The sequence below is a fragment of the Lactuca serriola genome, chromosome 5, assembly GCF_051521515.1.
Source record: "Lactuca serriola cultivar US96UC23 chromosome 5, Lser_US96UC23_V15, whole genome shotgun sequence".
In the NCBI taxonomy this organism is placed as follows: Eukaryota; Viridiplantae; Streptophyta; class Magnoliopsida; order Asterales; family Asteraceae; genus Lactuca; species Lactuca serriola.
This window is the reverse complement of record NC_136412.1, coordinates 302,665,990-302,679,423: the sequence shown is the minus strand read 5'-3', so window position 1 is coordinate 302,679,423 and position 13,434 is coordinate 302,665,990. Positions and strand designations below refer to the sequence as shown.

The 13,434-nt window shown below is 32.5% G+C and overlaps 1 protein-coding gene across 4 annotated transcripts; it reads right to left on the bottom strand.

The window, feature by feature from the left end:
* Positions 1 to 6,859: 6,859 nt before the first annotated feature.
* Positions 6,860 to 10,276, bottom strand: LOC145054784 (Metallopeptidase M24 family protein). Of its 4 annotated transcripts, XM_079003038.1 has the most exons (15): positions 10,123 to 10,252; positions 9,956 to 10,032; positions 9,480 to 9,560; positions 9,100 to 9,363; positions 8,899 to 8,991; positions 8,623 to 8,829; positions 8,438 to 8,541; positions 8,263 to 8,329; positions 8,065 to 8,172; positions 7,886 to 7,978; positions 7,714 to 7,804; positions 7,558 to 7,628; positions 7,370 to 7,425; positions 7,202 to 7,262; positions 6,860 to 7,120 (listed from the first exon to the last, which is right to left on the bottom strand). In XM_079003038.1, exons 2-15 carry the CDS (start codon positions 10,013 to 10,015, stop codon positions 7,019 to 7,021), a joined length of 1,458 nt encoding a protein of 485 aa, XP_078859164.1. In that variant the 5' UTR covers positions 10,016 to 10,032; positions 10,123 to 10,252; the 3' UTR covers positions 6,860 to 7,018. The 4 variants fall into 4 exon arrangements, with proteins under 4 accessions (XP_078859164.1, XP_078859163.1, XP_078859165.1 ...); XM_079003037.1 differs by having other exon boundaries at positions 9,956 to 10,276; XM_079003039.1 differs by having other exon boundaries at positions 9,480 to 9,573; positions 9,956 to 10,246.
* Positions 10,277 to 13,434: the final 3,158 nt, after the last annotated feature.

Sequence of the window (13,434 nt, the reverse complement as noted above, 5' to 3'; positions counted from 1 at the left end):
GGGCATCGCGTTCGCCACCGGGAGTGTCATGGCCTCTACGTGGCCATTCCACCAGGAGAGAGCTTGATCAATGAAGGTGCAGGCTGCGAACTTGACCTTACACTCATCCGGACACCCGCAGATTTCAAAAACGGATTCTACTTTCTCGATCCATCGCTTCAGGACTATTACGCCTCCTGTCCCATTAAAGGTTCGAGGTTTGGCGTTGGTGAAGTCCTTGTAGGTGCATGTTCGTGCGACTCTGTGGTTTGCTCCTTGATTGGTGCTTCCGGTTCCCAGTCCATTGCCTTCTTCGTTGTTTCCATTGCAGATCTGCGCAAGTGTTGCAGTGACTGCAGCGGACACTGCTGCCTGGAATGCAACCGAGTTTATTTCCAGTGGGGTTGGTGTTGCGTTGTTTCCACGGTTGGGCCTTTGAGGCATCTTTCTGTCATGGAACGGAAAGATGTTGAGTGAATATTGTTTTGCGAGTTTGGAATCCCCTAGACTAGGCGTATCGATTGTGTATTTAAGTAATTTCATGCATTAACATAAAACAAGGAAGTAAAACACATAGCAGATGACAACATCATGATAAAACATAAACCATTTTCATTAATACTAATTGTTTTGATACATGAAAATTTGCTAGAAGGCATACAGTACATAGGGAAATATAAAATTCGGCAGCATGACGACCCTATGAGTAGTGTGATCACTTAAGCATAGAGTCGATAATACATAGCATAGTACACATAAGGGAAACCTAATACTATTAAGAGATACTACTGGTCCTAATCATACTGAGAAGTGCCTAATGGTGGTAGCGAAATCATATCCCAAAATGTTGTGCTACTAACTAAGCCATCTCGGTCATCTCTTCGATGACCTCATCCCTTTCCTGCTCAGCTTGCACGGCTCGTGCCTCCATAGCAATTTTTTGCTATCAAAGTGCGGCAACCTCTGCTTCCAGAGAACGATCCTCATCAACGGGGTTCCCTGGTGGAGCAGGGTGGTCCTGGTGTGCCTCATCGGTAGGTGGTTCGACGGGGGCTTCATTTGTGTCCCTATCCTCATCCATGTCTTCGTCAGTCCTATCGAACTCATAGTATGTATCAGTGTACTCATCAGGCCCAATGCTAGGGGCTCCCCCTTGTTCTTCCTCGGGATTCTCCTCAAGCATCCCATGAGTCACTAGGGCTTCATAAAGATGGACTCCTTGCTGAGCGTTGTCCATGGTGACTGCATAAGGGCGTATGAATAAGTCATGTTTTGATTATTCCTATAGTATATTTTAATTTTTTTTTAGGTTTGGGTTCCCTAGAGTTATTGGAGAGTGAGATAGGCTTTTGGATTCATTTCCCGCTATGACTACTCCCAAACACATGTTGGTCATATTATGAATAAATATAGTTGATCAAGATGTATTTATTCCTAATAGGACTACATAACTGCCCAGGTTTAATCATAGTGTTCAATTTCCTCCAGAAGCTTTTATTAAATATTGTTAGGTTATTATCCTAATTTGCGCACATAAGTGTGATTTTTTTTTTGTTCAGAGTTATTTAGTCCCATTGTGTTTATAGTTGCATATCATGTATGGTTAGATATGCTAGTTCACTATAAACATTGTTCTGATACCAACCTGTCACACCTCTGAACCAGACGGCGGAAACGTCTGGGGGCTCGTGTGACTAACAATTGAATTATCATCGCAATGAATATACATGAAACATAACACATTCATCACCAACATTACATATCACAACCAACATTGTTCACATCAAGTACATTGTTATAGATTACATAAATTCAAAGTATTAGTAGTACAATGAGTGATGTTACACAAAATAAATCTATACACACTTGAAATTCTTCCTGCTTAACGATTACCTGAGAATACAAATTATTTTGAAAACGGTCAACATATATAATGTTGGTGAGTTCATAAGTAGGTTTGAATAAAAAGTCTTTGCATTTTTGTAAAAACTTAGAAAATCCGATATTTTCTATAAAATGTCTGAAAATGATGTGAAAATCAAGTATAAATGTACGTGTGGATGTCATAGCAGTAACATGTATGATTGCAGTTTAAATTTCTTTGTATTGTAAGTGAGTGATAATTGGATAATAGTATTTCCCCAGAAAATCCGATATTTTCTGATTTATAATAATGTCGAGGTTCTTGTATCATTAATTGAGTTGTTTTGTATTGACACAATCGAAGGGTTAATCTTCGAAATGTTAAATTGGTATTGGATCTCTATATGAGCTGTTATAACCATGCATGATAATGACTAGGTTGCCCGTCTTGGCATTTTTCCAAACGTCGGTATTTGCTCAAGGTTTTGTCGCCCTAGACTATCCTAGTCTAGTTGTAGCGAACAACTAAGGCGTCGGGGGTCACTCCGTATAGATCTATACACAAACTCTCGCTCTCCCTCCAGGAAACTCTGGTTAACTACAAGCTACGATTGTACACTCAGAGGTGCCAACCGACATGTCTCACTAGATTCTCAACTTTTCATACCACGTTTAATGTTTACGTGAATGTTGTATCTTTTCAAATCCAAAGGTATGTATATAAGTATACGAAGTTAAATAATTATGTGAAGGTATAGCTAGGATCTACTAACATGTGAATTTCAGTCCAAGCCTAACTAGCATGTAAATGGACCACAAAGGTCCAATAACATGTAAGAGGGTAATTTAGGCCCAATAGGCATGTAAGTGGACCACCAAGGCCCAACAAACATGTGACCCATAGCTCAGGCTCAAATTAACATGTAAATGGGTCGCAAGGCCCAATAAACATGTCATGGAAAATATTGGGCTCAATATACACTTGAATGGGCCTTAAGGCCCATTGGCCATGTAATGTGAATATTAGGCCCAATAAAATTGTTATCGATGTATTTCGTCTATTCGTTATTATTTTGTTGTTTGCTTTAGCTCGATGTTTACCGAATTGAATATAAAAAGTCCTCTTTTTGTAAAAACGACGTTCTTGGCCAATAAGTCTCAAATTTTCAATTAAGGCCCAAAGTTTTGTAAAAATAACACTTTAGTCCATAATTTATAAAGATTTGTATTTTCGCCCCAAATATTTAGAAATTTACGGATCTAGTCCAAAAATATATATTTTGACATTTATGGCCCAGTTTTGCAGAAAATTACATTTTCAGCCCCTTGTTTGTAAAAATGACACTTTTGGCCCAATTTTTATAAAAGTTACATTTTTTGGTCCAATTTAGAAATAAATGTTATTTTCACCCCTAAATTTGGTTCATTTACATTTATGACTCAAGCTTTGGTCAAATAACATTTTTAATCCCAAAACTTCCATTTTTCGCAAATTTGGGCCCAAAACCGTGAGGACCAAATACTAAGCCCATTAAGCTAAAATTTACATTTTTGGCCCTTTAGAAAGCATGTTTATCATAAAAATCCCTTTTTATACAAGTAGGACCTGTTTGGTCCTTTAAAAAACGTAAATATCACTTTTTGCCCTTATCTTTTATTTTCTTGACAATTTTGACGCTTAACATGGCTTTTGCTTTACATATAAACACTTTTAACTTGATAATATGATGTATAAGGTGTCTTAGTTCATGGATTTTTACTCAATGTTTCTTAAGATGTCGAGATATGTTAAGATCTAACACATTTTTACAAAATAAACTAAGAAATCACACAAGACATGCATACAACACATAGATCTACACATTTTACTTGTATTCTCCCCTAAAAATCATATGAAAACTGAAAACAAGGGGGGTATGAACTCACCTTTGCTTTGATGTTTCGGTTTTGAAGAAGAGATGAATAGATTTTTGGTCCTAGCAAGCTTTCTTGAGTGGATCTAGGAGTATGATCACCAAAAACTTGCTTAGAAGGAGTGATATAACAAGAGAATGAAGTTATATCACTTGGATATGTAAGGACATACCAATAAAATGATGATTTTTGGTGGAAATCTTCTTGAACAACCCTAGATCTTCGAAAATTTGAGAGGAAAGGAAGGAGTGTTCTTGTGAGTGTTCGAGAGAGTTTGATGTGTGTGTGTGTGCTTACCTTTGGCCGAGAGGAAGAAAAAGAGAGAGGGAAGAGAGATTAAGATGTGATAGGTGCATAGATGTATGGGATTGGGTATTTGTTTAGAGGGTAATTTGCATGGATTACCTCCATGTATTAGTGAGGTAGCATGGCTTCGATAATTGGCCTAATCTTGATCCTTACTCGAAATCATGAGGCCCATAGAGAAGTTTTCGGCCCATTGGGCCTTTAGGGTAGTTCACGGCCCAAAATGGTATAAAAGAATGGATTTATGGTTTACTAAGGTTAATTGGATTAGTTATGGCCCAATAAGGCCCATTAGGGTTAGAATGAATCATTCTAGGCCCAAATGGTCCAAAATGTTATAGATTTGTGAATTGGGTCCATTTAGAATCCAAATAGGGTTTCCAAGCCCAAAATAGTCGAATTGAATGCTTATTGGTCCATTAGGCCCAATAAGGAATCCTAGTCCAATATGGACTTAAACCGGGATTCTTAGGGTTTTCAGACTTTTTGTTGAACATGAAAGGTGCATTTAAATGAGCACTAGGTGATATTTACTTAGAGTATATGTTTTACAATAGTCGAATGGTTACACGATAATAGAATTTCCTAGCTAAAATGCTAGTTGTGATAATGTGACTTAGGGCCCGTTTGATATCTTGCTGACCGGTCCGGTCAGCACTTTTTTATTGACTCGGTCTGGTCAGTCCAGTCAACATGTTTGATACACACAAAAAATGATTCTAGCCCGGTAAATAATAACTGACTTAATCCTATGAAAAAGTGAAGTTGACTGAGTCTCTTGTGGGTGTTTCTCATTTTTGCCATTTACCTTCTCTGTTGACACTTCCTTCGCCTTCTCCAATCTCAATAACATTTGTTCGTCGGCAGATTCCTCCGTTGAACCACCCTCCTCTGACCTCCGTCGTCACTCCTCTCGTATCTCTCGATCGCCTTCGTCCCCGTCGACCACCTCTTCCATCATCTTATAAAATAGACCAATTGTTTAAAAAATTAACATCACTACAATTATTTACATTATGTTTGCAATACATATAAAGAAATAAAAGTTAGTAATGTATTTCTATTAACTTTATCTAATTGTTCGTTCAATATTCAAACAAATCATAAAACCAAAAAAAATAAAATAAAATAAACACAGGATCGTTCAAAAACACAGTAACATAACCAAAATATATCCAAAAAAAACATAACCCAACTACATATATAGCATGTATATAAAGAGGGCTAAGTTATAATGTGGATGGACAACTGTTGTGCGGACGTGTGGACAATGCTATTCTATGAGAATTACTAAAAGAAATAAGTTGTTTAGTAATGTGAATACGTTCAACCTCATAAAATTATTGTCATTTACATGCATTCTCACTAATTCTTATTCATTTTTGTTCTCGTGTATCGTTTTTCACTCATTTTCATTCTTACAGAATATGAATCAATAAACATCCTGACAACATTCTGACAGGATGAAAATAATAATAATAAAAAAGTCTATAATAATCTTATAGACGATTTAATTGGTGAGAATGCGTGATAATGACAATAGTTATGAAGATTGAACGTATTCATATTATCAAACAACATATTTTATTTGTCACTCAATGTCCACACGTCCACACAATAGATGTCAATCCACATTTGAACCTAATTCTATATAGAGATGCCCAAAATAACATAATAAATACATAGTATTCGTAATAAAATAAGCACACTAATAAATATATTATATTACTAGTTGTAAGACCCGTATATTATACGGGTTGATTAAAACAAAATTAATATATATATATATATATATATATATATATATAAAGGTCTATACATGGTTTATGATTTAGTATTACAACTTAACGTTGTAATTGTTTATTTACAAATTGCTTATCTATTTATTTTTTTTAGTTTTGATCATGATGGTTAATTGATATATAAACCATTGTTTATAAGTTAATGCATTGTAATTTTTCTGTTAATTAATTAAAAACCATTTCTTTGAAAAAAAATTATAATAAAATCAATTTTTTGATAACTTTTATTTAATTTGACTTATCATTCTACATTTATAAAATTTAAATATTTTTAACTATTTTGAAAAATAGTATCTGAATATATTTTCTATAAGTTAATTTAATAATATGATTTATGTTTTGAATTTAAAATAATAAATAAGTGTATTGTAATAATCATTTTAAAAATCTATCAATAATAAGATAATGTTTTTCATTAATAATATATTTTAAATTAATAGATTAATTATATTAAGATGTAAATTTAATATGAAGTTCTTTGAATTTTGAATAAAATAAGTCAATTATTGTATTACTAAAATTGAAATCAATTTATTAGATCAAGAAAAGAAATGAAAGTTTATTTGACCTATAAATAGTATGTGAAATTAATAAAATAGAAAAAACCAAAAAAAATATCTGGTGGAAAAAAAATAATTGAAAATAACAATAGTGTAATATGTGACCAAATCAATAAGAATATGACATGTTAGAAAAAAAATCATTTATTAGAATAAATTTAATAAATAAAAAAAATATATTGCTTATGGTAGTAATGATTAAAGAAAAGAGAAAAAATGATTATATGAGAAGTGACGATGATAGAAAATAACAAGGAGTTATATTTAAGATCACATATTTATTAAACAACATTTTCTGTTTTTCTTAATTTATGCAGCAAAACTATTTTCCAAATGAAATATTCAACCAAGTTTCAATTTCAACTTCACACGTTTAAAAACTATTTGCACAATACAACTAATATCAGTTGCATAAATTACTAAATAAATAAAAAATGAAGCCCACAAAACAATAAATATAGTATTTATACTAATTTACTAAACCAGTTATCCGTGGACTATCATATATTTAATTGAACATTACAATAAAAAAAATGTCTTCTCATTCAACTTGTAATTGCTAGACATAAAATGCAAAAATTGACTTGTTTGAAGTCAGAAGCCAAAAGCAGAAATGTCGCGATTCTCTCCATAGCTGTGGTTATTCAACAAGGTTTCAATGTGATTTATTTCTTTTGGTAATGATCCTGTAAGAACCTGTTTAACAAAAACAACCAGTTGACTAAAAAAACTTGGCTAAATTTTTTTTATATATATACATATACTTATATTATATACCTCATAACCTGATTCGGTAATTAGGACTTCATCCTCAATCCTTATCCCAATGCCTTGGTATCTGCGTATTGGTAACCAGTTGACTAAGTCAGTTGTGCTGACGTGGCAATGACACATCATTATTCGTCTTTTTATGCCACGTGGATTTAAGATTAGTAGTTTAGTTACCTTTGTGCACAGTCGAAGTTTGATGGGATGTAAATTCCAGGTTCAATTGTTATCACCTAAAAAAAAGGAATTATGCAAAGTGGCTAAAACAATTTCGATTTAAAAAAAAAAATAGAAATTACAACAATATTTTTAGCATTTGAATTTTAAAGATCTAAAAAGATGATGAGATTAGAAAAAGAACTTACAACACCCGGCTTTAATGTACGTTCATACCCGATTTTAGAACAATCATGCACATCCATTCCCAGATAATGACCTGTATTATTTATAAAACAAACACATAAAAAATTTAAGGTTTCTTTTTGAAATAATTAAAAAAAAAATGACATATCACATATCACCTATACTAGTTGGATTCACTTGGTGATAGCTTTGAAGCCTATCATTTTTCAAAATTCCCATTCCTTTCAATCCTCTACAAAGTTTCTCAACCTACACAACATCAAGTAATTATAAATCAAAAAACTCAACATATTATAATCAAATATATATTATATTATAATTTAATTATACCGAGTAGTTGTGTATACGCTGGATGCTCATACCAGGTTTGCAAAGTTGAATACATTCTTTGTTGGTCTCTACAACCAGATCATACAATTCTCTCTGAAATCATAAAACATGATGAAATTAATTACAAAAATTATATAAATAATAGGATACATGAAATATATAAAATAACTAAAACATACATGAACATCTGAAAATTTGCCACATGGAGGCCAAGTACGTGTGAGGTCACTAACATACCCATGCAACTCACATCCAATATCCATCAAAACAAGCTCTCCATCTTTCACCTAACAATCAATAATATCAATTTTTAAAATAATGTTTTATACATTATTAAATAAATCATCTAAAAAAATAAAATAAAATAAAAAGCTCACATTCTGGTCATTTCGTGAATAATGAATAACACTGCCATTGGGCCCACCACCAACCACAGGGTTAAACCTGGGAAAACAGTAATTAGTATTGTTAGACAAACAATATTACATGTAAAAAAAATGTGTATATGAATAAAAATAAATTTATATATAAAAAAATATAAATAAAACATACGCCATTCTCTGGGCACCTCTGATTCTACACTCGTATTCAACTTTAGCTGATAAGATATTCTCATAAGGGGATATTTTGGATTGCAGCATAGTTTGTAAAAGAGCCTATTTAAATTTTAAAGGGGAATGAATAATTTTAGTGGTGAATAAAAATAATAATAATAATTGTGGGAGTTTTTGAGATACCTGGCAACCTATAGAAGCAGATTGTCTCATGAGATTAAGTTCAGCTGATGATTTGACCCATCTTGCTTCATGGGTGTAAATGGAGAGATCATGGAGTCCACCATTATAAGCAGCTTTCTTGAATGCCTCTAACTCTGTATAAGTTGGGACAGCTGTCTTCACATTATGATATAACTTTGAACAATTTTTTATCATGTTTGGAAGGACCTTCAGTGAAATAAAACAGAAGTGAGTAAATTAATGATGTTTGAATTCAACAAGTTTATCAATACTGACTTTATGTAATTTGTTGATAGGATATGACTGATCAGCTTTGAAAAATTCTATAGCAGCATCAACTCCAGCAATCTGTCCTTGCCAAGTAATGTCCTAGAATTCATTGTAGATAATATTAATTCACTAGAGTTTCATACTTTTTAATCTCAAATTGTTGTTAAGTGTCATATTATCACAAGAATATATGTAATGTATGCATACTTGAGGGGTAGGTTCAGGCATAAACATGCACAAACCAAAGTCATGACTCAACACAGCTATTCCACCAGGCTGTTGGCATCCAGTGATATAAAGATAATCAGAATCTTGGCGAAAAGTGTAAGGTACAACATCTGTCATCATCTTCACAGGAGCAGCTGCAACAACAGCTACACTTTGTTCTGGAAGAAGCTCCAATATTCTCTTACGCCTTGATACGTATTCATCACAGCTGATTCCTGGTGTAATCTCACCTTCTTTTAGTAGCTATCAATATCATAACACAGAAATGAAAATTTTAATATGGAATTACATGTGAGAGGTAATAAGAACAGAGGATTAGTATAACATTGCAGATGATGAAGTATTTTCAGTCAAGATACCTGAGGATGAGTACTTGGAATTGGTTGCCCAGCATCAAAAGTAAAACACTTGTCTGTAGAGTAAAATTGTCGAAGTAGAATCTACAAGCAAAAGCTATATAATATAGAGTTTAAAACCATCGATACAAAAAAGTACTTATTCAAAACAAGAAGTTTCTGTTTATCTATAATAACTCAAATATAATCAGTGTACAGAACTCCTTCAAATGGCGAATATCCAAAAACAGTTCCAACAAGAACTAGAAATTGAATTGAATGGGACGTAGAAAGTGTTACAAATAATAGAAATTAAGGAAGAGACATGCATCTCTCTAATAGTTAATAGGGCACAATATCAAAACCCATAAACAGATCATCTATAGATAAAACTAAAAAGCATTAGACAAAAAACCCAAGCAGCAGCAGAGGATGAAATCTATCAACAATCATGAAATACTAGAAGCAATCAAAATTGAAGTTGTTAAACAGGTACGAACCTGATTGACCGATTTGAATGATGGCCTATTACTCGTTAGCTTTCTGTGAAGATGTTGCATTTCTGCGACTTACTGGCCTAAACGAATGTAAAAATATAAATAAAGTGTAATAATGCGTAAACAGATGGTCGGCAAATGGAGAAAAATAACTCGTCGATCGTCGGCACCTGAGGAATTTTAGATTTCAATTTAGGGTTTTAGGCCTTAAACGTGGAAGGGGAAAAACCTCAGTTCATGTTTCATCCGGTAAATTTTACTACAGACCCTCGAAGGTTTCCTTTACTTCAAGTTTACTTCAAGGGGTGTTTGGGATTGGTTTGAAAAGTGTTTATTTGCTTGTAGATTTTTGAAAAGCTTAAAAAAAAAAAAAAAAAGGTTTGTCAAACTCAAAGCACATTTCAAAATAGTTTTTCTACAAACTTCAAAAAACACTTTTTAATAAATATCTAAAACGTGATTTTTTTAAATTGTTTATGACTTTTTAATCAAAATAATTTCAAAAAATACTTTTAAGCCAAACACTTTCTATTGGCTTTTTTTACTATAAAAGCTTATCTAAACACTTTTTAAAAAACTCTTTTTACCACCACTATAAGCAAATAAGCACATTTTTCTAGTTAAAAAAGCACTCCCTAAATATGTCCAAATGATTATTCAAATGTGTTAACAAACTTTAGCTCATTCTTTATATTTTTTATACATATGTGATGACTAATTCTTTTTATATATTTAGTAATTTATATTTTTCTACACATAATATGTGTACTAAAATCAGTTTAATTGTTATATGTATAGAAAAATAAACAAGTTTAATGGTCATTATTAAATATATAAAAAATAATTAACGAAATATATACATATGATAAAGTTTATTATCTTCATAAATCATTAACCTTATTCAAATTGCATATTAGTGGTGATATTATATTAAAGCAAAATAAAAAAAATGAATGCAATTTAAAACTTATTTGGATTACTAATTGAATTTTTTTATTAAGCCAATGAGATAATGATTTCAATATATATATATATATATATATATATATATATATATATATATATATATATATATATATATATATATATATATATATATAGTCTACTATAAAATCATGTGCTATACATGTTGCATTGTACGGTGATGATGTGTCACCGTGGAACCGCAGTGAACAAGAGACGCTTAGCCTCGAGGGAAATGGATGACATTTAGTTTAACAAGCCCATGGCAAACACTATCCCCTCATTGTGGCATGGCAAAGAAAAAGTAGTCCATGTCAATGGGTTAGAGAGAGAGAATATGTGTTTCTTAGGGGTGAGCATGAGGTGGGTTGGGCGGATTTTGGGGTAAAACCGAACCCAACCCGTGTATTTTAATTTTTGGGTTTTTTTTTTTTTGGATAAAAGGGGAGACCCCTTGGCAAATTATTGGGTTTTAGAACCTAATGAGTTTGGTTTTTGACCGATTCGGTTTCTCAGTGTAACATACATGTTCAGTTATCATGTTATGTAATTTTAAAAAGTGAATAATATTATGAAATATTATATGAATTTGAGCATTGAGTCCTAACAGATAGTTTTTACTAGAATTGAAGTAAAACTATGTTTAGAATAATTTAGAATGTATTGGAAGTCTTATGAGATTCCGATCAGAAGTTAAATATTGAAATTTAACGAAAATATAAAATTTGAAATAAGTAAAATTTTATTATTGAAAGTTGTAAAGAATCTCGTTAGAAACATTTAGGCGAAAACCTTAATGAAATCCGACTTATAACGAAGAAGTTATGACTTCTTAAAGCTTCGCGACAGAACCGACACGATGTTGTATGACGTAAAAAGTGAGTTTTCGATAAACTACTTTTTAGCCTTAGTAATCTAAAGGAAAGTCGTAGTATTCATTAAACCGAGAATTTTCATAAAAAGAACGTCCAAATCTGACTTCGTATGAGGAAGTTATGATTTTTCTAAGTTTTGGTATAGTAGTATACAGCTAAAAACTAAAAGGGTAAATTACACGGATGGTCTCTATGGTTTAGGGTAATCTGCATGTTTGGTCCCTAACAACTTTTTATAACTCGGATCGTCCCTATTTTATATTTTCGTTGCACGTTTGGTCCCTACCAGTCTTGAAAAGACTATTTTGCCCTTAGAACTACTTTTATTTTGTTAATTCTTTTTTTATTATTCTGATTATTATTAAATAAATAATAAATTATAACAAAATCAAATACACTTATTATAACCAAACATCAAGAGACCTCCGTCTCATTTGTTGCCTTCGTCCCCTCCACTTCCATAATTTTCCCGTCGCATATCCACGAAGTACTACCACCGAAGTTGAGATAGGAAACGAATCAGAAATCTTTAGTGACATGTGGAGATCGACTTTCAAAAATCGATCTTGTACATAAGCTTTAGAGTGCAGATTGATTTTTAGATTTTAAATCACAACTCAAACAAGGCTTCAACTAGGGTTCTGAAGAGAGAATATAGGAAACTGACGAGTTTTCTAAAGATCTTTCCAGTGATAAAAAGAAAGGAATGATATGCCAGGGTTTGGTTACTTGTGAGTTTTCTATTCACAAATTGATAAACTAGTGGAGGGGTTGATGTTTCGATTTCCCACGAGATTACAGAGTTCCTTCGATCATTGGTGGTAGTGCAACATCGACATCTGAAACCATTCAACCCCTCAAAATCAGAGGTTTGTTCTTTTGCTACCGAAGAAATAGGGGATGCTTTAGGGATGTGGGAGTCGACTGGATTTTAATTTGAATTACATCTTATGATTTCAGATTTGGATTTGCATTTGCATCGTAGGTTACATTTTTTTCTAATATTTGATTTTCAGGTTTTATTTGGATTTTGTATTTGTGTTAGAGGTTGGTTTTAGATGTATTTTCATATTTATTGTTGAAGATTATGTAGCTTTGTGTTGAGTTTTGAAAGATTTCTACGGTATTTAATCTATAGTCGGAGATGATGACCGGTGCATGTCGGGGACGGATCTGTTACCGGAGATGGTAACCGGAGGTGGTGGAAGGAGCTATATGAGGGTTGATGTGGGGTGGGTCATTTTTCTAAAAATATATTAATAATTTAATTTATTTAATAATTAATAAATATATAAAAATTTAACTAAAAAAAGAATTGAATGAGGGTAAATTAGTCTTTTTAGAGTGGACAGGGACCAAGCGTGCAATAAAATTATAAAGTAGGGACGGTCCGAGTTAAAAAAAGTTGTTAGGGACCAAACACGCAGACTACCCTAAACCATAGGGATTATCCGTGTAATTTACCCAAACTAGAAATAAAGATCAAGTGAATTTTAGCCGACACAACCTAAACGAAAGTCGAAGGTTTCGTCAATAGTGGTACAACGGTAAAAAGACAGACGAAAATGAACGTCGGATGAAGAAATTATGAATTTTTAACGAACTTTTCCTGTCTCGGCCCCTTAAAAATATAATATTAAAATA

Bases quoted from the DNA above. Each gene is read 5' to 3' on its own strand.
- LOC145054784 (XM_079003037.1), bottom strand. From the start codon at position 10,015: ATGCAACATCTTCACAGAAAGCTAACGAGTAATAGGCCATCATTCAAA. The intron at 9,364-9,479 runs GTATCTTGACTG...TGATATTGATAG, and splicing joins TTCCAAGTACTCATCCTCAG to CTACTAAAAGAAGGTGAGAT. The intron at 8,992-9,099 runs GTATGCATACAT...AATGAATTCTAG, and splicing joins TGCCTGAACCTACCCCTCAA to GACATTACTTGGCAAGGACA.